Here is a 26,474-nt window from a genome sequence, read left to right on the forward strand (position 1 = left end):
GTGAAGTGCTTGCCTTACAAACATGAGGGCCAAAGTTTGATCCTCAGAACCCACATAAATAAAGCCAGGTGTGGTGGCATGATGCTTTTGTAATCCCAGCACTAGGGAGGTGGAGATGGGCAGGTCCTTGGGGCTTGCTGGCCAGGCAGCCAAGCTTAGCTGGTGAGTTTCAAGCCAACAAGAGGCTCTGTTTCAAAAGAAAAGGTGGGTAATTCCTGAGGAATGTTACTCATGACTGTCTTCTACCTTTCTTACCCACATACATACATATACACGTAAACATGCACACATATGTACTCACAAAGAAAAAAATCCTTGAGAGTGATTTCAAATTATTCGTGGATGAAGGAATCTGACTCTCTTTGTTGGTGGTGGTCTGTTTCTGGAGACAGAGTCTCCATCTAGCCCAGGCCAGCTGTTTTAGTTAGGGTTTCTATTGCTATGAAGAGACACCATGACCACAGCAACTCTTATAAAGAAAACATGTAATTGGGCTAGTTTGCTTGCAGTTCAGAGGTTCAGTCCACTATCATCATGGTGGGACATGACATCATGCCGGCAGATGGTGCTGGAGGAGGAGCTGAGAGTCTTGCATATTGCAGGCAACAAGAAGTCAACTGAGACACTGGGCAATGTCTTGAGCATATATGAGACCTCAAAGCCTGCCTCCACGCTTCCTCTAATAATACCACACCTACTCCAACACGGTCACAACTCCTAACAGTGCCACTCCCTTTAGGGGCCATTTTCTTTCAAACCACCACACCAACTTTGAACTTTCCAGTGTTTTGCCCCTTTTCTCTGAGTGCTAGAGTTGCAACTGTGAGCCATGATGCCTGGGCATGAACTACCCATTCTTTCTTTCTTTGTCTCACAACCTGCAAGTTCCTTTGTGCTGTGGCTGATCTATCCAGAGGCTTACAATGCCAAGCCCTTTGTGAGCATGGCTGAGAGTTACTGCTTAGTGGCTCTTCTTTCAATATTTTTACTCCTGTCATTTGGAAAGGAGAAAAAGAAGCAGAAAATTAAAGATATTTCAATCTTACAAATAACTTTTAAAAAATGTCTTCTAGAGCTTTTTCCTCATTTATCCCATGAGGAAATATTTTGTGATTACTCTAAACATATCATATTATTTTAAGCCTTTATGTCAGTCATCTCCTATGCCACACTCCTTTCAATTTGCTGAAGCTTTTCTACCATCTGATTTTGAAATGAATTACTTGAGAAAGAAAAGTTTTAGACACAAAGTAAAGACAGCTTGTTGTCGATAGCTACACTGTTTGAGATTTAGAATCCAGTTCCCTGGCAGTGCAGTAAGTAAAAGTACATGATATAATGTTCTGATAGAGTCTGCAGTAGTTGTGACAATGATTAGAACTTGGTCTGGAATAAAGCTGGTTGCCTGGCAACATCCCTTTTGTCCTCACATCCAAAAGGCAGTTGTACAGAGTTGGTGGTGCATTTGTCCCCATCACATCTCTAGTTCTTTTTGGAAAAAGCAGAGATGATTACAGCTATACCAAGTGTTCTCTTGTATAATGCACACACGTGTGTTGGCTTTTTTGTTGCTGCGGCAACCTGGATTTAGAAGCTGGTGCTACGAAGTTTCTTTAAATAGCAAGCTTACTTTGCAGAAACCTGGCTAGTGATGTTCTTCCTTCATTCAGCACTATGACTTGGATCTTGAATGCCTGTGAAAGGCCTGGGTGTTGAAGGCTTAAATCCTTAGGATGGCATTAGTGTGAGGCAGAGGAATGTATGAAAGGTACAATATGGAGCTGGTGGGGTCATGAAAAACCTCAGGTAATTAAACATCCTAAATGCCATAATCTGTAGGTATTTGAGGTGTTTGAAGACCATCTATTTATCTAAATATATCTGTTTAACCTTGAAAACATACTTAATATGACTACAAGTTTGCTTTTTTTTTTTTTTTTTTTTTTTTTTACTTTTTTCGAGACAGGGTTTCTCTGTGTCGTTTTGGTGCCTGTCCTGGAACTCACTCTGTAGACCAGGATGGCCTCAAACTCACAGAGATCTGCCTGCCTCTACCTCCCAAGTGCTGGGATTAAAGGCATGTGCTACCACTGCCTGGCCCAAGTTTGATTTTTATAGATGAGTAACTACTAGTCTATATTTTTAATTTAAATGAGCTGCATAAACACAATTTATCCCCCAAAAGAGTAGAAACATACATATAGTATAACAAAAATAACTTCAATTTTGTATCAATAAACCAAAATTCACACCAATGTAAAATATTTTGAGATTAATAGTAACTTTTTAGATTAAAGTAGATTCAATAATCTACTGTTTCATTCCATCATTTCTATACTACATACCCTTTTTTCCTTCAGAAAGAGATCCTTGAGTCTAACTCCCTTTTGAAGCTTTTTTCCAGACCATGACTAATAGCAACTTGTCACCACCCTCCTCAGACCATGACAAACATCCATAACCCATCTCTTGGGAATGTTGGTGTTGTTTTCTCTAGATTGCTTCCTGTTGTCTGGGAACACTGGGTTCTTTAGGAGGCCGTGGGCAAATCAGGATAATGGTCAAGGCCCGGGAGGGTTAACTCTGCTATTTGTTGTCCAGTCTCTGTGCAATGGGAAAGTGCAAAGCTTATCTGAAATCCTGGTTAGAGTATTCTGTGAGCCAGCAGACTTGAAGGTGTTCTAAATGAAGAACTCTAAGGAAACTACAGCAGAGGCGCTCCAAGAGGCTGGATCACTTAGGCCATGTGATTTTGTTGGTGTTTAGTCCCCTTGCTCTTAAAACACATAAACTGTCAAGGGTAATATACATATCTGTATCAACAGAAGTATGGAATGGGCAGTATGCACAAGTCAATTAAAGATGATCTTTTGTTTTATGTTTGAGCAGGTAAAATGCATCTGTCAATTTTATAAGTCCATTTGGACTGTATAATCAAACTGTAATATAAATCTCTATCCATACCATATGAAAGTATGACATATAATAATAAGTCATGAGGACTTTGTAGCCAACAAGATTTATTATGTCTCGTCTAATATCTGAGCTGTTCCAATGTCAAGGGATCAGCATACACAACACCTGTCCTGTAGTCTTTTTTGGCTTTCTTCTCCATGTCTGTGTATGTAGGTGCCCCACATTGGGTGCTATGTGCAGGCACAATATTCTGTCCCACCAACCAGCTCCCAAATAACCATACAGAGACTTATTATTAATTATAAATGCCTGGCCAATAGTTTAGGCTTGTTACTAACTAGCTCTTACAACCTAAATTAACCCACTTCTATTAATTTACATGTTGCAACATAGTTAATATTTTTTGGTTAAATGAGTAATTAAGGTGTCCCATCGTACAATTGGCTGGGATTAAGTTAATTAAACAATAGCCATATTTTTCTAATAGAATAGAAAATGATAATATTACAATGGCTTTTATTTGAGTCTTATTTCTTTTCTGACTGTAAAATGGTAATTTAAAAACTCATTTGGTTATGGCCTCCTTGGTTCCCTTTCATCCTGTCCACTTCTTATCCATTTCCCACGATTTGATTTTCTCTAGCCTCTCACCTTCAAATATTTCCATTTATGGACCCAGACAGAGGCCTTTCTTTTTGTATGGTTGCTTGCTGTGGTCTCTTAGCTCTTAAACTGTGTGACTTGGAACTTTTGGTACTTTATTTACCCTTTGGTTTACCCTTGTGTTTCTTCCCCTTGTCTCCTCTGTAACAATCCATAAGGCATATATTTGCATTATTCGTGTGTAACACTGAGAGAGATTTGTAGCTGTATTTAAGAGGGTCTCTGCATATTTGACTGGAATCAAGTTAGTAAAGGTTATGAAATATAAAGCATAAACTTATTCCAGATCTCAGGTAATTCATATAAAAATAAACACTTTAGCTAGCTTTTTAACAGAGACTTTGTATGGAACTTGTATTATGAAAATCTTGGTTATATCTTGGTCATATAAAATGCCAGATAGAGCATATTTGTCAATTTGGCTGTGAAGTCCTTACCAATGAACTGTAAACATTCATCCCATGGTGATAACTGGTTAAACAAATTTTCCTTGAAAACAAAGCAGTACTCTGCCTGGCTGGTGGTGTTTGCCCTCCCTCAATTCAGGGGAGGTTCATTTATTCACTGTTTATTTTTCAATACACATTTAGCCAAGTACCATATTAGAAGCAGGGCAGTAAAATAGATTGTTTCTCTTTCAATTAAATTTTAAATATATTCTTATTTTTTTCTTTATAATATGAAAATTTATCAGTTAGAGAAGGAAGGAAGGAACGAACGAACAAATGAACAAATGAAGGAAAGAAGGGAGGGAGGGAGGGAGGGAGGGAAGAAGAGAGGGAGATTCCTTACATGTAAGAATCCTGTAAGATACAAAACCCTAAATCTTTGTAGATTCCTTGGAACTTCCCTAGCACCCGGTTTCTCCCTATCCGCATGATGTCTCCCTCTATCATGGTATCTCTTTCATTGCTTTCCCACTCCACCCTGGTTCCAGCTCAACCATCCTGTTTCCTTACATTCTCATCTCCCATCCCCTACCCTCCATTGCCCACCCCTCGTCCCCAGTTTACTCATGGAGATCTCATCTGTTTCCCCTTCCCAGGGTGATCCGTGCATCTCTCTTAGGGTCCTCCCTGTTAGCTAGCTTCTCTGGATCCGTGGGTTGTAGTCTGGTTATCCTTTGCTTTACATCTAGTATCCACTTATGAGTGAGTACATACCGTGTTTGTCTTCCGAGTTTGGGTTACCTCACTCAGGATGATGTTTTCTAGTTCCATCTATTTGCCTGCAAATTTCATGATGTCATTGTTTTTTACTGCTGAGTAGTGACCAGGATCCATTCCTGGTGCATGAGCTGGCTTTTTGGAGCCCACTACTTACAGAGGGACCTTGTACAGCCTTGATGCAGGGGGAGGGCATTGGACCTGCCTCAATTGAATATACCAGACTCTGCTGACTCCCCATGGGAGGCCTTACCATGTTGGAGGAAGGAATAGGGGATAGGTTTTGAGAGGGTGGCTGGGGGCGGGGGTGGGAAGAGAGGGGGATCTGTGGTTGCTATGTAAAATGAATAAAAAAAATTTCTTAATTAAAAAATAAAGTGATAATAGTCACATGTGATGAAAAGAACAAGAAAAACAAAACAAAACAAAACAAAAAACCCTAAATCTTCTCCTCACACTTTTTCTTGCCAAAAATTTAATTATTAGAAATTGTTTCAAAAACCAAAAGAATTTGTTACTGATGTCAAATTTCCTATCACCATTCACCTTTTTGTATATCAATTTGTATAACTTTGTGAATTTATAAAATTCACCCCATCCTCTATGGTATATATGATGTATTTTATGTATATTTACACTTTTTCAGTTTACTATGGCTATTTTTACTGTGTTTTATTTTGCTGTATATATGTATTTGATTTTGATGTAGTCTATTTGTTCATCCTTATCCTTCATATCTTGTTGAGAAAACTTTCTCTAGAGACTTAGCCCACATTCATGTGTTATATTCTAAAATGTGAATGTTTTTATTCTTCCTATAGAAATATTTGATCCCCTGCCAGGAAGAAGGAAAGGCCAATGATTTCCCATCATGGGAGGATACGTGTCTGAAACAAGCAGCTGGGATCTACTTATATCTCAGTTCTCCATCTGCTCTGACGCCTGTGTGACGTTGGTTGAGGACTATACTGGTTATAGTTTACTTGCATTCCTGGGAATCAAGGTGATAATAAGAACATCTGTCTTGAAGGCTTGTAAACAGGAAACCACCACTCATGAAGTAGTTAGAAGAAAATAAAATTATATATATATTTTTAACAGTCTTGATACATGTATATGTGTATGCATGCACACTTGTATGTATAGGTAAGTGTGCGTTTTCATATACAAATATGTAGGAGTACGTGTGAACATGCATCTGGAATCTGCCTTGTGTTCTGAGACATCTCTCAGTGGGATCTTAGTGGGGTTTGGTGATCACTAGGTTGGCTAGACAATGTAAAGGGAATCTAGCCAGCTTGAGCATGGCAAACATGGCTCTGATAGGACTTGCCCTTCTCTCCCATTCCTTCTGCCTTGCTTAAAAACATTAGATTATACTCCTAAAGCTAGCTACCAAGGTTCATTTCCTTATTTGGCCACGTCCTCCTCCTGAGGCTGACTACCAAGGTTGGGCTATCAAAGTATTGAAGTCCAGCAATCAAAAGCCCCCTTTGGCTCACCTTATTAATATGTCCAATTAGAATTAAACACTTCATCTTAACGTGGAGTTTCTCCTTTATAAACCACTATTTTCTTGTGGGCAATGTCGGTCTCCTCTCTATTCAGAGGCAGTCCTTTGTCCCCCTCAGGGACAGATAATCCTTCCCCCTCTCCCTTGTTCCCTCCTCCCCTTCTCCTTAGCCCTCTATTCCCTGACCTTTCCCCATCTGGAGCAAATAAATCTCCTTTGTGCTTAGAACTTGGTCTTGGGATGTCCTGAGCCGATACCGGTCCTTACACAATGTGACCCAGGGATCCTTCTATGTCCCTCTCCCTAGTCCTATGATTACATGTATGACTGCCATGCCATGTTTCTCATGTGGGTGGAGGCAATCCACCTCAGGCCCTCACGTCTGCACAGCAAACACTTTGTATATGAGCCATCTCCTTGGATACTGTATCCTTTAAATTTTGCTTATGCCACTTTTATGTTTATATTTTCATATGGATTTTGATAGCCCATGTGGCATTTTTTTAAAATTTAAAGCTAGTCATTGTACATGCTTATGGGGTAGATTCTGGTCCTTCAGTACAGTATCACAATGATCAACTCAGGCTGTTAGGCCACTCATGATCTCAAACATACTATTTCTTTGTGATGGAAGCATTCAAAATCTTTCATTGTAATTATTTTGAATTATACTCTAAAATAGTCTTTTTGAGTATCAGGAAAGTATCCATTATTGTTTTAATTCAACTAACATTTATTGAAACGTTTATAAATGATTTTACACTGTTAGTACTTCTAATGTTAAAGCATACTTTTCTGATTTCTTTTCGTAATAGTTTAGAATTTTCTTCAATATTTTTTTGTAAATACGTACTTTATTTGTACTTGTGATTCTTTTGTTTACTTTTGGTAGATGTTGTAGAAAATCTCTTCTGTTTGCTATCTTTTTAAAAATTAAAATTTAATTACATCCCCTCCCATTCTTTTCCTCCCTCCAACCTCTCCCATTCTGTCCATTACTTCCTCTCAAATTCATAGCCTTCTTTTCTTTGATAATTGTTGTTACTCATATCTAAACACAGAAATATACACACACAACTCACTAAGTCAATCTAGTGTTGCTTGTCTGTACATTTTTTTATCATGACAAAGCAGTTAATTTTTATTGAATTAAAACATTCTCTTTTATAGTTAAAAATAATGCCAACCTATTTAACATTGTTTATGTGTTGATATCACTTAAGAATTCCAAAGAAATATTAGGAGAAGGTATTAAAAATGGGCGCTGCCCACTGATGAGACTCCCAGTCTCTAATGTGTAGTCTCCAAACCCTGGAAACACCTAGTTTCTCTGAACAACAATAACAACAGAAAACTGTGAACCTGGGGCTCTGAACCACAACTGGGAATGTGCATGCTTAGAGCAACAACCTGTGTTTGAGGGCTCTGTGAACAGCCCTGCATCCAGGAAACCTGAAGCCAGACTTACGTTTTTTGCGCAAAGCCTCAATCCATATGAAGTACTTCAATGAGCCACCGAAAAGGGGAAGGAAGCTGGTACCAGCATGACCCAGGTTATGTCTTACGGCTTTGACTCACTATTACAGTTTTGAGTTCATTCATTTACCAGTTACACAGTGGTGGTGGTAGTGTCTTGTGTTATTTATTTAGTTTGTTATTTATTTCAGGGGGTGGTGGTGGTTTGAGACAGTATCCCTCTATGTAGTATTGGCTGTCCTAGAACTCACTGTGTAGACTAGGCTATCAGGGAACTCACAGAGATCCATCTGCTTCTGCCTCTCTAATGCTGGGAGCAAAGCTCTTGTTAATCTAACCAGAACCTTTGTACCAGAGAGAGAGAGCATGGTCTTTCATCTCCTACTCCTCCTGTGTCATCTCTGTGAATGTTCAGTTCTGACTAAGCCAGTCTTTCTCTGGAGACCTTGGCCATCCTACACACAGGGCACCTTGCATGTCCACTGCGGTTCCATCAGCGAGCATTTGAGAACTGAGTTATTCCAATCATTTTCTTGCTAGAGGGTTTAATCCTATGCTGTATCTGCACCATGTGGTAGAAATGAATTGTGCAACTTGCACAATACAAATATTATCCAAACAAAATTTCAAAAATTACTTTATGTAGAAATGAGAAAAAGGACGACATATGAGGAAGAAAGATGTTTCCTCTTTTGATTCTTATCTGTTCTTGTCTGAGGCTACAGACAGTCTGTAGCTCTTGGGCACATATTTGAGAGACTGACACAATGGGTTTTTAAAAAGAAATGCTAGCTTGTGAGACTAGCTTCAGTTTGCACACTTAAGTTTTAAAATTCCAGATAGATTCATTCAGCTTTTTGCTCTCTCTCACCTTTTTCAAAGGACAGTTTGTGGAGCTTTCTTTGACTATTCATCAATGTCTGAAGAAACTATTTATGCAAATCTCAAATTCCAGGACTCTGATAAGAAAGAAAATACCCAGAAGTCAAAAAGATGTGGGAGAAAAGGTAAGATTTTGAGCCACTGATGTAATGTAAGGCTGTGGCAGTGGCTCCAGCCTTACACTTCAAATACAGTAATTATTCAGTGCAAATTTTTAATTAAGCCTTTTATTTAAATCCAAAGTACAAAAGTGATTATAAAGATTTTTTTTCTTTAAGGCATAAATAACTGCAATAAAACACTCTGTATTTTACATTACAAATTTTTTAAAGTACTAAAAATTGGTACATGGAACAGGATGCTATTTTCTTTCTTTCTTTTTTTTTTTTTTTCGAGACAGGGTTTCTCTGTGTAGCTTTGCACCTTTCCTGGAACTCACTCTGTAGCCCAGGCTGGCCTCGAACTCACAGAGATCTGCTGGCCTCTGCTTCTCGAGTGCTGGGATTAAAGGCATGTACCACCACTGCCCAGCATGGATGGTATTTTCAAATATAGGGTTTTGTTTTGTTTGTTTTCAAGACAGGGTTTTTCTATGTAGAAATGCTGGTGTTTTATTATGAAGGGTTTATTTTTGTTTTCTTTTATTGTTGCTGTTGTTGTTGGTGTATGTGTGTGTGTGTGTGTGTGTGTTCATTATATGAAGCCATGGAACTAGGACTATACATTTTGCAGGAAAGTAATGGACTTACATGTTCATCTTTTTATAGTTTTGAAAAGTAAAATGCTTACAGAGTAGGAGAAAGAGAAAGAGAGAACACTTGGCGCACGCGTGAATGTGTGTGTGTGTGTGTATGTGTGTCCAGAAAGGACACTTATTACCCAGCTTCTTTCCTCATTGTTCAAGGAGCTGGTTCTGGTCCAAGTCTCTTGGGGTTTCCTTGTGTTATCCTAGCATTCAGATCTCTATTCTTCATTTTAAATTTAGATTAAATTTAATTTGTGTGTGGAGGTGTGTGTGTGTGTGCATGCATGTATACGTGTGCGCAGGTATGTGATTGCACTGGCCACAGTGCATGTGTGGAGGCCCGAGGACATCTTGAGGACTCAGTCCTCTCCTTCCACCACGTGAACCACCAGGGATTTAGCTTAGGTTGTCAGGCTTGCACAGCAGGTGCCTTTACCCCTGAGCTGTCTCATGGCCTCCTGTCTCTATTCTTTCCCTGCTGTACTTTCCTACTGTCCTCACAACACTGAACAGCCTCTTTTAAAATTACTTTCTTTGCATGAGGGAGCTGTTCTCTAACCTCAGCTACTAAAGAGGCTGAGGCAGGAGGGTTACAAGTTCAAGACCTGAGTTCAGAGTCAACCGGGCAGTTAGTTTAGTGAGATCCTGTCTCAAAATGAGAAGTAAAAAGAGAGTTGAGTATATAGCTTTGTGCTAGAGCTATGGCTGAGCATGTGTGAGGCTCTACTTTCAACACAACGTAACACAACACGACACAACACACCACAACCTAAGTGAAATTCCTTCCCACTGGGCATTCTCCATTATACATCTTCTCACTCCCACTGTTCCTGTGGTTGAACTGGTTTTGATGTTCTGCTTGTCTTGACTTCTTGCTTACACTCTTCGATGGTTCGCTCGAGGGCACTTTACAGTTCTCCTTCTCCTGTGCCTCTCAGTATGCATTTCTAAGTCACCTCATGCCTTTCAGCTTCCAGTACCATGGCTTCCAAGTATCCCCTTAGGACCTCCCCTAGTTGTCTAAAGGAAACTCAGCGCCTGTCCCACTCTTCCACAGGCTTCGCTTCATTTTAATCTCTCCCTGAACAATTCTTCTCATACAGGACAATCTATCTTTAACTACTTTCAACGTATTCTGTTCCTCAAATAAAAAAATATCTCCCCTAAATTATGGTTTTTGAGATGGGTGCTCTTACTGTCACATTCTTCACAAGAATTCTTTACACTTCTTCCCCATATCCGTGACATCTGAACCACATACTTTCTAAAATATGAGTTTCAAATGTCTGTCTGTCAGTCTATCATCTATCTATCTATCTATCTATCTATCTATCTATCTATCTATCTATCATCTATCTATCTATCTTCCTATCTATCATTTCTTTATCAATCACTTAGCTATTTGTTTCCTGCCACTTTAAAATGCATCTACATGACAATGTAAACACGCACACCTTACTACTTTGTTTCATTAACAGCCACAACAGTGTCTAGTACCTAAATCTGATAACTTTTAAATAATTGAATACCTACAAAAATGAGAAAATAATTTTGATGAAAGATAGCCTATAACTTTGTATTTTAAACTTCAGGTAAGGACTGGAACATTTATAGTACTTTCATTAACAATAATTTTACAAAATATTAAGAAATCGAGTTTTATATTTTATATGTCACTTTTGTGAGATTTTACAACACTGTTATGCTATCAGTTGTTGATATAAGACAAATATCAGGAACAGAGAAAGAATATTAGGTAATTCTTGAATTACTTTCTTGAGACAGTCTTTACATATATCCATACATAGAGATAATTTAAATCATATAATGCCTTAAAAATAATTCACAATGTAAGTTTTATAACTTTCTAGGAAAATGGTGTAGTCTGTGATTCATTGGTCAGAAAATAATAAAATCTTTCCATTACAATGTGTTGCTGGAAAATCATAGACAATATTGAAAAAGTTGGAATGAGAACTGCAGATCCAGACTAGGCGAGATGGAGAGCTGACAAGGGATGCCAGGACATAGTGATAGCCTGCTTTGCTGTTCTGCAGCTCCACTCTTGGCATTCAAGAGGAGTGCATTAACAACTGGAACTGCTTCCTGTCAAGCCTCACCTCTACATTCCACGAGACTCCTCAGACTGACGTTGCTTCCCTCAGCCTCCAGACACTCACTTTCCACAGATGCATCCAAGGATACACACACTATCTGTCCTCTCCATTCCCTTCCTCCTCTCTATTTTAAAAACTTTATCTTTACTTTTTTATCTTTCATCAGTCTAGGGGTTAATGTCTTTGTCTATGAGACTCCCTTGTCATTCAAAAGAACTTACTGAATGTTTCCTACTTTTTTTAAAAAAAAAAAATCACTGCCTTGATCTTATTGGTAAGAAATTTAAGACAGCTCATGAACAAAAAAATCTGGAGTGTAAGACAGCATAGTCAAAGACCTCAAAATAAAACCTGATGTCTTACTTATGGTTTCCTATCTGATTATTCTTGAAAATAAGTTAAAGTCTTTTAGCTTTTAGCAAAATACTTTTCATTACAAAATACATAGTAAAAAGAAATGAGGGGAGGATGAATGACTGAATGACTGAATGACTGACTGACTGAATGAATGAATGAATGAAATTAGTGTGAGCTGCTTCTCAAATGCTACGGTTTTTTTCTTTTCACAGTACCTTCTTCTCCATCCCATTCACAGCATAAAGCAGTCTTGATTCTGACTCTTCTATGCTTTCTGCTGCTCGTTGGACTGGGGGTCTTAGGAGGATTGTGTATGTATCACCTCATTCTTTAAAATGGACATTTAAATTTAATTAAAATACAGTTGTATCATTCCCTCCTTTTCCCTTTAATCCCTCTCATGCCCCTGCCTGCTCCTTCTCAAATTCATAGCCTCCTAATCTTTAATTATTATTGTTACATAGTTATATAAATAAATATATAAATGCAACCTGCTGAGTTTGTGTAGTGTTGCATATATATATATGTAGATGTATTTGTAAATGTATGTATCTATATAGGTATTTTTGGGCTGATTTAGAATGCTATGAGTTATTGAATCAATGTTTATTCTTAGAATTAAGGCTTTATGCCCCAAAGAGGGTCTTATAACATAGTCCATAGACATACAATTTATCTCCTCGAATAACTCCTATAGAGAAGCCTTTCCTACCACTTTAATATTTTAATACTATTTCTGAAGAAAGAACTCACCAAATTTCTAAAGGTGATAGAATAACTGAGAATTTATAAGATTTTAAAAATCATCTACTATTTTCTTCTCTTCTCTGTCTTTAAAATAATCCTGGAGTTTATACAACTTTGGAGACAGAAATGATAAAATCAAATCAACTACAAACCATCAAGGAAGAAATTCAGAGAAATGTTTCCCTACAGCAGATGCACAATCTCAACAGCAACCAGAAAATCAGAAACCTCTCTGCCATGCTGCAAACGACAGCCACCCAACTGTGTCACGAGCTGTATAAAAAGGAACCAGGTAACCTTATACTGCTCTCAAAACTATTTCCTGGACAACAAACTAAACCTTAGGGTCCTTTAAGAATCACTTTCTTATGGAGCCAATATTAAACATGGAATTAAATGTGTTTGGTAAATGAGTCATTGATATTCCCCATAGTTAGGGGAAAAACACGAAAGTAGAAATAACTAGACTGCCAATTTATAAGGTTCTGACACTTACATAATGAAGCATCAGACAGTATACTCAGTTTCTCTGATCTGCAGTTTATTACCCTTGTTCTGGGCACAAAGCTCAAGAGGTGGTAAGTAGGGAAGGATGCCTCTTTATACATGACCCCATTCCTAAATTTCACCTAGTGCTGAAGGAGTGAAAGGTTCTGGCAAAGAAATGAAGTGATGTATGGAACCGGGGAAAGGAGTGTTATCTTTCGGTGCTTTTGTAGTTTTTGTGGCTAAACTATGTTCCCATGCTTCTAAGGTACCTCTTCAATACTCTGGAAGTTGAAAGCCAAAGAGACACCTGCTGGAGAAAGCCAGACCAATGTGACTCTGTGAGCCTGGTTTTTACTAGACAGCATTTGCTGCTGTTAATTTTTAGAGTCATAAGTGAAAAACAAACAAACAAATAAACAAACAAATGAAAACTACCCAGGTTTCCTAATGATGGACAATACGTTTGAATCTGGCCAGGTACTTGAATATTTTTGTTTGCCCAAGGTTTTTGTTATGTTCCTAGGGTGATGTATAGTGATATAGAGGACTTGATTTCTTTCTCATTGACCTAAAGAGAAGAAACAGAGCAAATCTTGTCACTGTCACACAAACAGTAGAGAAATAGTGGTCAAGGGTGTTCATACAAACCTGTAACACTCTGCCCTCCTTCCAGAGCACAAATGCAAACCTTGTCCAAAGGGTTCAAAATGGTTCAAGGACAGCTGTTACTCTAAACTTGATGGGTATGGAACATGGCAAAAAAGTGAAATGCTTTGCTCGGCTCAGAATGCCAGTCTGCTGAAGATTAAGAACAGGAGTGAGCTGGTAAGGTTCCATGTCTCTGTTCACTCAGAAAGGAATCACTTCACATCATGAAATATGGGGTGAAGAACCATGTGTTGGGAAGACACGCAGTGACCCATTCATGACTCAGGATTGTTTTTGTTGCCTGGGGAGGGGACTGGGACTTGCACATTTGTCTCAGGGAAATCACCGTCAGGCTACACCACACACAGCTTTAGCTTAAGCAGAATCTTAGAAGCTGGAAGATAGACAGGTAGACCAGGGACTCCCAGAATCCTCAGGCTTGTCTGGTTCCAAGTTGGAAGTGTAGGAGCAGGTTTTTGTGTATGCCCTCAGAATAGTTATTACCACCCCATAAAAACCACACAGGAGAATATCTTTATTGTCAATATATTGTGTTTTTTTATTGACAAGGCAAAAAAGCCAGGTTAAGACAGCTAGGGTGATATTTGCTCAAATAAGTATACTGGGTTGATAGAGAGGAGGCAAATGTTAAATAGACATATTACACAGAGATTTTAGAACCAATGACAAGTGAATTCTCTGGTTTGTTTATTTATTTGTTTATGTCTAAATCAGTGGTTATAAACCTTCCTAATGCTGGATCCCCTTAATACAATTCCTCGGCTTGTCGGAGCCTCCAATCATAGAATTATTTGCGTTGCTGCTTCATAACTGTTGTTTTGCTACTGTTATGAATTGTAATGTAAATATTTGATTTTTCTGGTGCACTTATGTGATCCCTATGAAAGAGTCATTCTATCTCCAAAGGGATAATGACCCTCAGGTTGAGAACTGCTGGTCTGAACAATGTCTTTTTGTGTCACTTATTAGTAAATAGTTCTGGTCTCTCACATAGTAATCCTTTATTATTTTCTTTCTTTCCAGACAAATCTCACTCAGTAGTCCTGGCTTATCTCGAACTCACAGCAATCCTCCTGCTTCAGCCTCCCAAGTGCTGGAATTACCTGTGTGAGTCACTTATCCTGGATTGTAGTCATTTATCTTGGAGTAAAAATATATCCCTTAGCCGGGCGGCAGTGGTGCACACCTTTAATCCCAGCACTTGGGAGGCAGAGCCAGGTGGATCTCTGTGAGTTCGAGGCCAGCCTGGTCTACAGAGCGAGATCCAGGACAGGCACCAAAACTACATGAAGAAACCCTGTCTCGAAAAACCAAATCGATATATATTTATATCCCCTAAATGGCTCAGCTTCTCTACCACAAGAAACTTTGTCATCTTTTACAGGAGAAGGGACTTTGATCCATTATTCTGTTTCATTGACCTTTCTCAAGTAATCATTCATAATTATTTATTATTAAAAAGAAAACTGGCTTTAACAGAAAAACACATGTAACTTTGGGCAAAGCATCCTGTGCTGACTCTGGGCTCTGTAGTTATTGCTGTTCTCTGACTTTATTGTATTGTTCTCTTTTCCTGTAAAGTCTGGCTTGCAGTCATTAGCCATATCCTTTGCTCAAGACTGAATATTCACTACCTAAATATTTAGATCAGGAAAATTGTTAAGCTTTTCACTGACCCCATATGAAGGTTATTCAATGAATCAGTAGGTCCTTTTATCCAGTGGTGAAGGTTGAGGAGATCTCAGAGACTTCAACCCAAGGTTGCCAAGTTCTTGTAGCCATCAAACAAAGAACTCCCACACAGTGAAAAGTTGAAACATTTTATTAGAAAGCAAAAGTAAACCACCAGAATGCTGTGAGCTTCTCAAAGGAGAGTATCATCCCTAGAAATTTGGATGGCTTGTCTTATGAGAAGTTTTACTGGGAGAAAAGAGACATTCATGGGTGTAGGAAGGGAGATTGTGGAATGAATTAGGATTGACCGGGATTGACCCTTTCTGTTCTTACACAGGTGGGGTTGGATATGTTGTGATACTAGATGCATGATGGAAGCTGCACTTTATGCAAGCTTCAGACCATCACAGTGAAGCAAAGGACTGTTTCAGTTACCAGGGTCAGCCATGGTCCTGACTAGCTTGGGATAGTGCTGGTTTTTACTGTTTGAGCAGATGCAAGATGTCCTGCCATAACACAGCTCTGTGATTGCATCAGCCTCCAGGCACCAGAGTTTCCTTCTCATTTTTCCCTGTCTACACAGCAGGCTCACTTTGAGGAAACTGTGCTGTAAAAATGCTGACATCTTAAAAAGCATTTTGAATTTCTTTTAAACAACATTGAGAAGTGGTAATGCTACACCAAAACTATAATGTTAAAACAGAAGTCTGCACTATGGGATCCTGTGAGGTAGTGTACGTACTTAAGAAACAGCCAGACGGTAGTGGTGCATGCCTTTAATCCCAGCACTCGGGAGGCAGAGGCGGGTGGATCTCTGTGAGTTCGAGGCCAGCCTAGTCTCCAAAGCGAGTTCTAGGAAAGGCACAAAGTTACACAGAGAAACCCTGTCTCAAAAAACCAAAAAAGAAAAGAAAAAAGAAAGAAAGAAAGAAAGAAACAGTTTATTAAACAGGCCTTCTCTGTTTCTTTAGGAATTTGTAAAGTCTGAGGGGTTAAATGGTTATTGGCTGGGGCTGTCACCCAGAAAGAATTACATAAGATCCGAGATACTGAATGAGAACATGTTCCTCTCTGTTGGGTAAGTCTCTGTTCTTGCTGGATTTTTATGGTTACACGTGAATGGGCACATTTCTTCAGGAGCTTGGCAGAGAGCCTTTTTTTTTTTTTTTTTTTTTTGGTTTTTCGAGACAGGGTTTCTCTGTGTAGCTTTGCGCTTTTCCTGGATCTCGCGCTGTAGACCAGGCTGGCCTCGAACTCACAGAGATCCGCCTGCCTCTGCCTCCTGAGTGCTGGGATTAAAGGCGTGCGCCACCACTGCCCAGCCAAGCAGAGAGCCTTTTAAAGCAGCATAAGCTGACACCACGTCTTTAAAGGCAACCAACCGCCCTCCAGGCTTCTGTGATATATTTGAATATTTAGAAAATTGCCATACATGTCTTGTCATTAGTTTGGTAAGTCTCCAATAACCTACAGTAATCAAATTATGAAATTTTTGTGTAATTAATGCTTATAGTTAAGATTGCAGAAGCTGAAACCATTCACTAGGCACCTTTAAGTACTTAATATTGTTCCGTATTCTGGAATTCAAAGATGAGTGAATGGAAGGTTGACAGAGCTCTAAATTACTTAATCTTAGGCTGTATGTATATGTTTGTGTTGAGGGTGCATGTGCATGTGTCTTTATGTGTATGTGTGTGGTGTACATGTGTAAGATGAATTGCTAAACTGTCTTATGAATAAAAAACCCAGAGCCAGATATTGGGGTAAAAACTGAGAGATCAGAAAAGCAGAAAGAAGCCAGCCATGTTCTTACCACTTGAAAATCCTCAGCCAAAGAGAGCTGCTTCCTGTATACCCAGGCCTATATGCCTTTCTGTTCTGCATTTCACTTCCTCTCTCTGCCCAGCTACATCACTTCCTGTCTGTCTGTACAGACCTCCAGACCTCTGTGGTTAGTGCTGGGATTAAAGGGGTGTGTGACCATGCCTGGCTCTGTTCCCAGTGTGGCCTTGAACTCACAGAGATCCAGATGGGTCTCTGCCTCTCTAATGCTAGGATTAAAGGCATGTGCTACCACTGCCTGACTTCTATGTTGACTATAGTGGCTGGCTTTTTCCTCTGATCCTCAGATAAGCTTTATTAGGGTGCACAATATATTGGGGAACACAATGTATTACTACATACATGTGTGTATGGTGCATGTGTGTATGTGCTGTGTGTGAGAGAGATGTGTGTGTATGTGTATGAATGTGTGTGTTTGTGTGTGTGTGTGTATCCAGTGGAAATCAGAGTGGTTACTGCCCTTCTCTGACTCTATTACATTGTTCTCTTTTTCTTTTAAGTCTGGCTTGCAGTCATTAACTGCCTCATTTGCCCCAGACTGAATATTCTCTGAAAATTCTCTGAATAACTTTGGTGTTATTTTTCAGGTGATCTCCACTTTTTGTTTTTGAGGCAGAAACTCTCAGTGGTCTAGAACTCTCCAAGTAATCTAGGTTGCCAGAGATGCCCAGGGATCTGCTTGTCTCCCCAATGCTAAGATTGATTATAAGTGTGTGCTGCCATGCTCAGATTTTATCCATGGGCTCTGGGGATTGAACTCAAATCCTTGTGCTTGCTAGGCAAGCAGATTGAACCATCTCTATAGCCCTAAAGTGGAGATTGTTGAGAGCACTATTTGAAGACTAACTGGACAAACATTATAGTGTGAAAAATAATGTGAACTTCCCCATAGACTGCGTGAATTTATAAGTATCTTTATAACTTGCTAACATATTTAGGAAGCTATTTATAAATATATGTCAATAACTGGATTTGTACTTTGTATTTGTTCTGCTTTTTATTGCAAGCAAATTAAGGCTTTATTTACAACAATGTGAAAATTCCACTTGTATTTATAATCCATGAAATTTGGGAAACAGGATATGAGACTAGAAATAGAAACTTTAGTATCAGTCTGCTGGATAATTTTGCAGAACCCACATTCATCACAAGGTGCACAAGAGTGCTGTGCTCACAGAAGCTATAGCAGGGTGTTCGAGCCCTTGATCTGGAGTTACAAGTAGTTGTGAGCTTGGTGCTGGGGACTGAACTTGACTTCTCTGCAAGAGCAGTGTGCACTTTACCCACTGAGCCATTTCTCCGGCCCTGTTACCCCCTCTGTCTGTTTGTTTCAATCTGGGCATTGAATCCAGGATCTTGCACTGGATATGCAAAAATGCAAGCATCCTGTTGCATTTCGACCCACTAACCACATACGTGTTAGTTTAGGACACACTGAATAGGAAGTCAGTCTACCATGCTGAGACTAAACACTGTGATTTCTGCATACTCATCACCACTTTGTCAATTGTCAGGAATGGATCCAACTGAGATTGTACTAATGCTAAAATTATGCAATTGTGGACAATTAAGGATGACTGGCAAAGATCGTGTAACAATTTCTTAGGAGAAATTAACAACAAATACCTGAAAAGTAAGTGGCTTCAATTTATAGAAAGAACTGACTGGATTCTTCCCCGCATAATGAAAAAAGCACCCTCAGCCCTAACACACCATTTTCCCTGTTTTCCATTCTGATGTTAAAACATCTTTGTAATACACAGCCTGACTCAGTTTAGCAGGGTTTTTTTTTTTTTTTTCTGCAATCAAATGCCTTTCAGCAGCTGTAGTCCCTACTTCATTAGCATTTAAAAAATTTAAAGTAAGTAAAGCATTATGTAATCTCTCCCTGGGGGTCCTCATATCCTCCTTCTTTTTAAAAAGCATCTCTTTTAGAGTGTGATTAGATCTTTCAACAATTGCCTGTCTTGTAGGATTATACAGTATCCCTGTAATGTGTTTTATGTTATAATGTACAAAAAAAATGTTTCATTTTATTGGGAACATAAAAGCAGGACCATTATCAGTTTTAATTTGCAATTGGTATGCCCATTATAGCCATTGCCTCTAACAAATGTGTAATTACAGAATCAGCCTTTTCAGAACTTAAGGTAGATGACCACTGAAATCCAGAGAATATATCAATGGTATAATGAGTCTATTTAAATTTTCAAATTCTATTAAATGAAATACATTCATTTGAAATTTATTTTTGTGTCTGTGTACTTTAAGGGCTACTTCCTACAGGTAAAGGAACTTGATTATACAAAGAACAAGTAGGACAGGTTTTTTTTTTTTATAATTTTCTTAGCTTGTTGACAAGTAATGGAAAATTTTTTCCTTAAGCCTTTACTATTAACATGAGTTTCTTATGAAATTCTGAAGCTTTTAACACACTTCTTATCAGTAATTGATCAATTTCTTCATTTTCTTTTGCTAATGGCCTGGACAATCCAGTATGAATCAAATATGAGTAATACATAGCTGAAAATTTCTGTCCTGGATTGCTTGTTGCAGTTGCATGAATAGCAAAGTCAATTCTGAATTATCAGGAATAAGTTCAGCAGTTTCTATGTGCAATACAACCCCTTATATATACTGAGAATCAGTAACTATATTAAGAGATTCTTTAAAGTGTAAACCATTAAAATGACATATAACTGTGATTTTTAAACTGAATCTTATGGACTTTGAATTACTTTACTTATGTTTCCTGCTTTATAATCAACCATTTCTAATTTGTTTGCATCAGTATAAAATGTAAGAGACTCAGAAATAGGTGCTTTTTCCACTATGCGGGGAAGAATTTATTCAGTTCTTTTTATAAATTGAAGTCACTTGCTTTTAGGATGTTTGTTGTTAATTTCTCCTAAGAAATCGCTACAAGTTTTTTGCCGATCATCATTAACTACCCACAATTGCATAATTTCAGCATTAATATAGGGTACTTACTACAATCTCAGCTGGATCCATTCCTGACAATTGATGAAGTCTTATTCTTCCTTTTATAATTAATTCAGAAACTTTTTCTATAAAGGTTTTTAACTTTTTACTTTGTTTGTGAGCTAGTTAAATTCATTCTACAATATTATCCTCCCTTTGCATAATGAGTCCAGTAGGGGAATGGGCAGGAGGTAATATAACTAAAATACATCCAGTTGTGAGATCTATTCAATCCACATAGGCGTTTTGTAATTTTTGTTCTACTTGGGCCAATTCCTTTTCTGCTTCAGTTGTTAATTCCCTTGGACTGTTTAAATCCAAGTCACCTTGCAAATTTTGAAGCAAATTACTAATCCTTGAATAGTCAGTCCAATGGTAGATTGCAATCAGTTAATATTACCCAATAATTTTTGAAAATCGTTGAGTGTGAATTGATCTCTCCTAATCTGTACCTTTTGTAGCTCGATTTCCTGTTTACTTAATTTAAATCCTAAATAATTAAGAAAATCTCCTCTTTGTATTTTTTCAGGAGCAATATGTAATTCCCAACAGAGTAAATTTTTTTTTGTACTACATTGAACATTTTTTTCTAAGGTGTCTGTATCAGGCGCAGCCAATAAAATATCACCCATATAATGGTAAATAATGGTTTGAGGAAATTGTTTACGGACCATTTCCAGTGATTGACGCACAAAATATTGACATAAAGTTGGACTGCCTAACATTCCTTGAGAAAAGCTTTTCCATTGCTATGTCTTTACAGGCTGGCATTATTATAAGTAGGCACCGTAAAAGCAAATTTTCCTCTATCTTGTTCTTGTAAAGAGAAAGTGAAGAAACAATCTTATAAATCAACAGCTATAACAGGCCATTCTTTAGGTAATAAAGAAGGTAAAAGAATTCTAAGCTGTAAAGATTCCATAGGTTAGATTACTTGATTTACAGTACTCAAATCAGTTAACATTCTCCATTTCCCAGATTTGTTTTTTTATTACAAATACAGAGAATACCAACAACTAGTAGTTTCCTCAATGTGCTGAGCATCTAACTGTTCTTTTACTAGCTGTTCAAGTACCTGCAATTTTTCTTTCGTTAAGGAGCACTGCTCCACCCGTATAGGCTCATTAGTTAGCCATTTTAAAAGCAGAGCAGTTGGGTTACCAGCAGTGATTCCTACTCCAAATTTGGATAGCCAATTCCTGTTTTTCTTGTTGTTGGACGACTTGTACAGCCTGTGATTTTCCTTGATAATTGTTTCCAATACCTTTTCCAGGAATATACCCCATTTAAAACATCATTTTATGGTTGTTTCTGAAATTGTAGGAATGTTAATTTGAGGTCCCCATTGTAACAAATCTCTCCTTCATAATTCATGACTGTATCAGCCACATAAGGCTTTAATATCCCTCTTTGTGCTTCAGGCCCTATGCATTTAATCCATTCTATACTTTGTTTCATGTAAGATATGTTCTAATGCCTAAAAACTGAGTGGAAACTTCCTGTAAAGGCCAGTTGGGATTCTAAGATTCTTGAGAAATTATAGATATATAGAAATTATAGTGCTCCAGTGTGCACTAAAACTTCAATCTCAATGCCATTTACTTGTAATTTTAGCTTTGTTATATTAATATAGCAGTTTGCAAAAATACTTACTTTCCAGTATTTCCAAAACCTCCTGTCCTATATATTGAGCTGCTTTACCTTTAATATATGGGAGTAATAACAATTGAGCAATTCTATCATCAGCCTTTCTCTGCATAGCTCTTTTTACATAAGCCATCTATAAAAGCATTAAAAACAATCTCTATAGGATTTTAAGAGGTAATTTTAGGCAATACCCAGAGAGTATTTTTATAAAATCTTAAAAAGGGAATCCCTTTTTATAGATCCCAAGTAACATATTAATATAACCTGTCAATTATTAATAATGTGGAACAATTTAACTGTATTTTATTTAGTGCAAAAATAATTTTTGTAGGCTCTTTATCAGCAAGAGATTATTTCTATAACCTACTGCCTTAGCAGCCATATTATTTAATAAGCTAACAACCACTCTGTTTCAGGTGTTATTTTTTTTTATGAAATTTAGTCAAGAGTTTCTAGAAAGCAGCTTAAAGAGCAGAGGCAAATCCTCAGTAATGATAAACAGACAAGAACATACCAAATAATATAGTTCAAAATCATGAATTTTGCTCTTTTAGTTCATTTACTATGAAAATTAAACTTTCTTTTAAGCATTGATCTGTAGCTGGTGGTTTTCTCCAGTCCTTCCTGGCCCATGTCAGGACAAATCTCTCTTACCTGCCAGTTCCGCAGCTGCTCAGACCCAACCAAGTAAACACACAGAGACTTATATTACTTATAAACTGTATGGCCATGGCAGGCTTCTTGCTAACTATTCTTATATCTTAAATCAACCCATTTCTATTCATCTATAAGTTGCCATGGTGCTCGTGGCTTTCCGGTACCTTACATCTCGCTTTCCATGGCGGCAGCTGGCAGCGTCTCTCCGCCTCCGCCTTCCACTTCCCAGAATTTTCTTCTCTCGTTGTCCCGCCTATACTTCCTTCCTGGCTACTGACCAATCAATATTTTATTTATTAACCAATCAGAGCAACACATTTAACATACAGAACATCCCAGAGCATTGATCAGATGATCAAGAGAAAATAACATATTCCATACAATGAATGACTAATACTTCTGGAAATTCAAACAGGATTGGTTTTGTACTTTATGCCCTAATTGCAATTTTTTTCCATTTTTTTTTTTTGCCCTAATTGCCCTAATTTTTTTTACCAGAAGTTGGGCTTGTTTTTGCTTTTTATTTCTTCCACGAGTGGACCATTGATTGATAATGAGTTATTCCTGCTATTGGGGGGGAAAAACATTTAAACCAAAATTAAGCAAACAAATAAGAAAATTCTAGTTCTGGGCCAGCTGTGCTAACTCATGACGAAGCAGTTAAACCCTGCCCATCATTCTTTGAAATTCAAATGCCACCTCTCTGGGCTGGCAGAAAGAGCTGGCATGCAGCATATGGCAGCCAGAGAGCTCTGAGTTCCAGTTATCATTAATGTCTTCATTTTATTGGAAAGAGCCTTTTCCATTCTTCTATACCTAGTGGGAAGAGGCTTTTTTCTTTCTTTTATTTATTTTTTTTATAGGACCTTTTTATTTCTAGGCCTTGATTTAACATTTTCCTTTCTTCTACAGGGAAAATCCTTTTTTTTCTTGATTAAATATTTCTCCTTTTCCCATTGAGAAATTTTCTTTTCTTATTTCCTTTCCTTCCCTTTTCTCTTCTTAAAAGGGCCTTTTCCCTTGATTTATTCTTTGTCCTGGGAGCCATGTTACTTGTTGCCAATTCTGAGCTGGGGAATTTAATTTCGCAGTGATCCTGCCAAATCTTGGAGTCCTCATACTCTAAGAGCACACTTTTTTAAACCTTCAATCCTGGAGCACCCGAGTCCCTTCTTTCTCCAAGACCCATGATGTTGGACACCAAGTGTTGGTGTTGTGTTCTTCTGTGGGTCCATGGAAGAAATTGGGTCACTCCAGGATGAATTTTGGCTTAACAGCAGTAGAGGGGCCAGTTTCTGGTGACCTGACTGCAATTGCTTTCCAAAAGCCTTTTTTTAAAATTGTTATTCAATCTACACCTTGGCAAATCAATTTCTGCATACCAAAACCTCTTATCTGAAGCTCCCAAAGGAAACAAATGCAAAAGCAATTTTCAGTCACAAGACCTTTTGGTTTTCTGAGTTCTTTTGCAACTAAATTTTTCAGAGGCTTTGAACTTTTCAGGATGAACTCAGATAAGCTTTAAACACTTCAAACAAAAAGCAGCTATTACAAAAGAGAGCAGTCACAAAAGACCATTGAAAGCCCAGGTGCTGACACTCTGAATTAAAGCCAACTGCAGAGCCCCTATGCAATCTCCCTCTACAATAAGGGAATAAGAGCAGTGGATGTTTGATATGATCAAACACTCCTTAAATAATAAGTGTAAAAACATGGTGTGTGTGTGTGTGTGTGTGTGTGTGTGTGTGTGTGTGTGTGTGTGAAATTTTGTTGTTCTCAATGTTATTGTTTGGGGGCCTTTTCTGGAGGACAGTGATGTTTACTTTGACATCATAACTCCCCCATCCCCCTTTTTTCAACACTTATTTTACTTTTAACTATGTGTCTCTGTGTATATCTGTTTATATGAGTATTCACACACGATTTCAGGTACCCATGGTAGCCAGAAGCATTGTAAACCCCAGAGCTGGAGTTATAGGTTATGGGTTATGGAGTTATAGATGGTTGTACGCTGGGAGCTAAACTCAGGTCCTCCAGAATCTCCATTTTAGCCACAAGCCATTTCTCCAGCTCTCTGGAAATCTCATTCTTGAAAATCTAACTTGCTACATTCTTACACTGCCTTGTGTGTGGACCTGACTGGAGTGGTAAGGGAATGAAGAAAAGACAGGCACACATGAGCATACAGAAAGTCTGGGCTCTCTGATGGAAAAGTTGAGGCACCTCAGAAGTTCAGTGTGTTTATTTTATACTGTTGGATGTGGGGGATGTTATTTCATACAGACAAACTGGGAAGCAGGCTTAGTTGATCTCAGCAGGAGCAATCTCCGAAGGGGCACACTCTTCAGGCCACAAACAACCAAGGGAGAATGTTATGGTCGACATTTTCTACACCATCCACATCTGCACATGGACCAGAGGAAGGATTTGCCATCCCTTTGAGCCTCACCCTGAGGAGGGCAGGTGGAAGGGAGAAGGGGGGATAGGGAGGAAGACTCACCATCCCTTTGAGCCTCACTCCAGGAGGACTAAGGCTTTGCCATTTCACTGTGGGTATCAGGCCTTGGTCCTCAACATGCCCAGCTCATGTCAGTAACACACACCCACTTAAGCCTTCACACACTCAGGACTTCTTTTGCTCCCCACATTGACTGAGGAAGTTATTTGATGACCATTATTAATTGACCCAAGAATCAATGCTATGTTTATCAAGAAAATAATGTTTTTAATTTATAAATATTTATCTGTGATCACTCATCCAATGTTACAAACTACTAGTCAGAATGGAGTACCTGAGACCTTGCTAGAAGGAAATGCCACATTAGAGATGATTCAGGACTTAATGTTTCCCAGATTAGGTTTATTCTAGCTTTGGTCATTATTATGAAAACACTTGGTGAGGATAGTGCCCAAGTTTCACTACTGAAAAAGTTAAAGTGGAGAGTTATGATATGGCATTATTGTAAATCATATCAGCCATGGGAAGAGAGGCTAAGTCTGGAAATAATGACAGAAAATATTCCAGATGTAGAAAGTTGAGAAAAGAAGGTTTCACATCATGTATATGTACCCCCAATCACCAACTCAAATTTGACTTAGACAATAGGCCATAAAACAATAATTTTATGTTGAAAATTCTCCTCTGTGGGTGTAATCAAAATGTAACTTGCCAAGTGTACTTATTTCTCTCTTACAGGTTTGAAAGAAGCACATATGACTTACGTAAAATGTACTGTGGATATATAGAAGGAATATATGTTCATTATACATACTGCACTCTGGAGAAAAGTATCATATGTGAGGAGACAGCCGGCAGTGTACAGGTGGAAAATGTATTGAATGACCTTCCACAGGAAAGCGGGTAGCAACTGCAGGTGTTTATCTCTAGCTACTATCCTGCTGTGGTGGTTTGAAGGAGAATGGCTGCTACAGGCCGCAGGAAAACGTATTGGAATCCAGCTACTATCACAAAAGCTGCTACTTGGAAATGTCAAGGACTTTTCTGAAGGTTGAACCATGGCTTAAGACATCTTGATGATATTTTAGCTTTTGTATATACATTAGCCAATTCTTGCAATGACTTTCTTGTATGCTATATGTGCTTCCAAGAACTCCTAGCAGTGTATTTATCTAAAATATCTATCAAACATCTAAGGCCAAATGATCTCCTGAACTCAGGTAACACCCTTATAGAAACAACACCTGTCTCTTGGGTCAGGCAGATAGCTTTATTTCTCATACAATTTTAGCTAAGACCCTCCTTTCTTATACAGCCTTACTGACATTATAGACTCCTAACTTCTTACCTATTCACTTCTAGGAATGTAGACTGAACACATAAATTCCCTTTTTTATATACTAACTGATCTTAGCTCTCAGTTGACCTCCTCCTTTACCACTCCCTTTTTGGGTTATAAAATAAAGCTTGAAGG

The 26,474-nt window shown here is 38.3% G+C and overlaps 1 protein-coding gene across 1 annotated transcript; it reads left to right on the top strand.

Moving 5' to 3' along the window:
• The first annotated feature begins 8,638 nt into the window (after positions 1-8,638).
• Positions 8,639-25,907, top strand: Clec12a (C-type lectin domain family 12 member A). The gene is made up of 6 exons (XM_052721586.1): positions 8,639-8,741; positions 12,048-12,146; positions 12,686-12,874; positions 13,745-13,896; positions 16,386-16,492; positions 25,739-25,907. Exons 1-6 carry the CDS (start codon positions 8,651-8,653, stop codon positions 25,905-25,907), a joined length of 807 nt encoding a protein of 268 aa, XP_052577546.1. The 5' UTR covers positions 8,639-8,650.
• The last annotated feature ends 567 nt before the right edge of the window (positions 25,908-26,474 follow it).

This window comes from Peromyscus californicus, unplaced genomic scaffold (genome assembly GCF_007827085.1).
Source record: "Peromyscus californicus insignis strain IS unplaced genomic scaffold, ASM782708v3 Scaffold_6__1_contigs__length_162567912, whole genome shotgun sequence".
Lineage (NCBI taxonomy): Eukaryota > Metazoa > Chordata > Mammalia > Rodentia > Cricetidae > Peromyscus > Peromyscus californicus.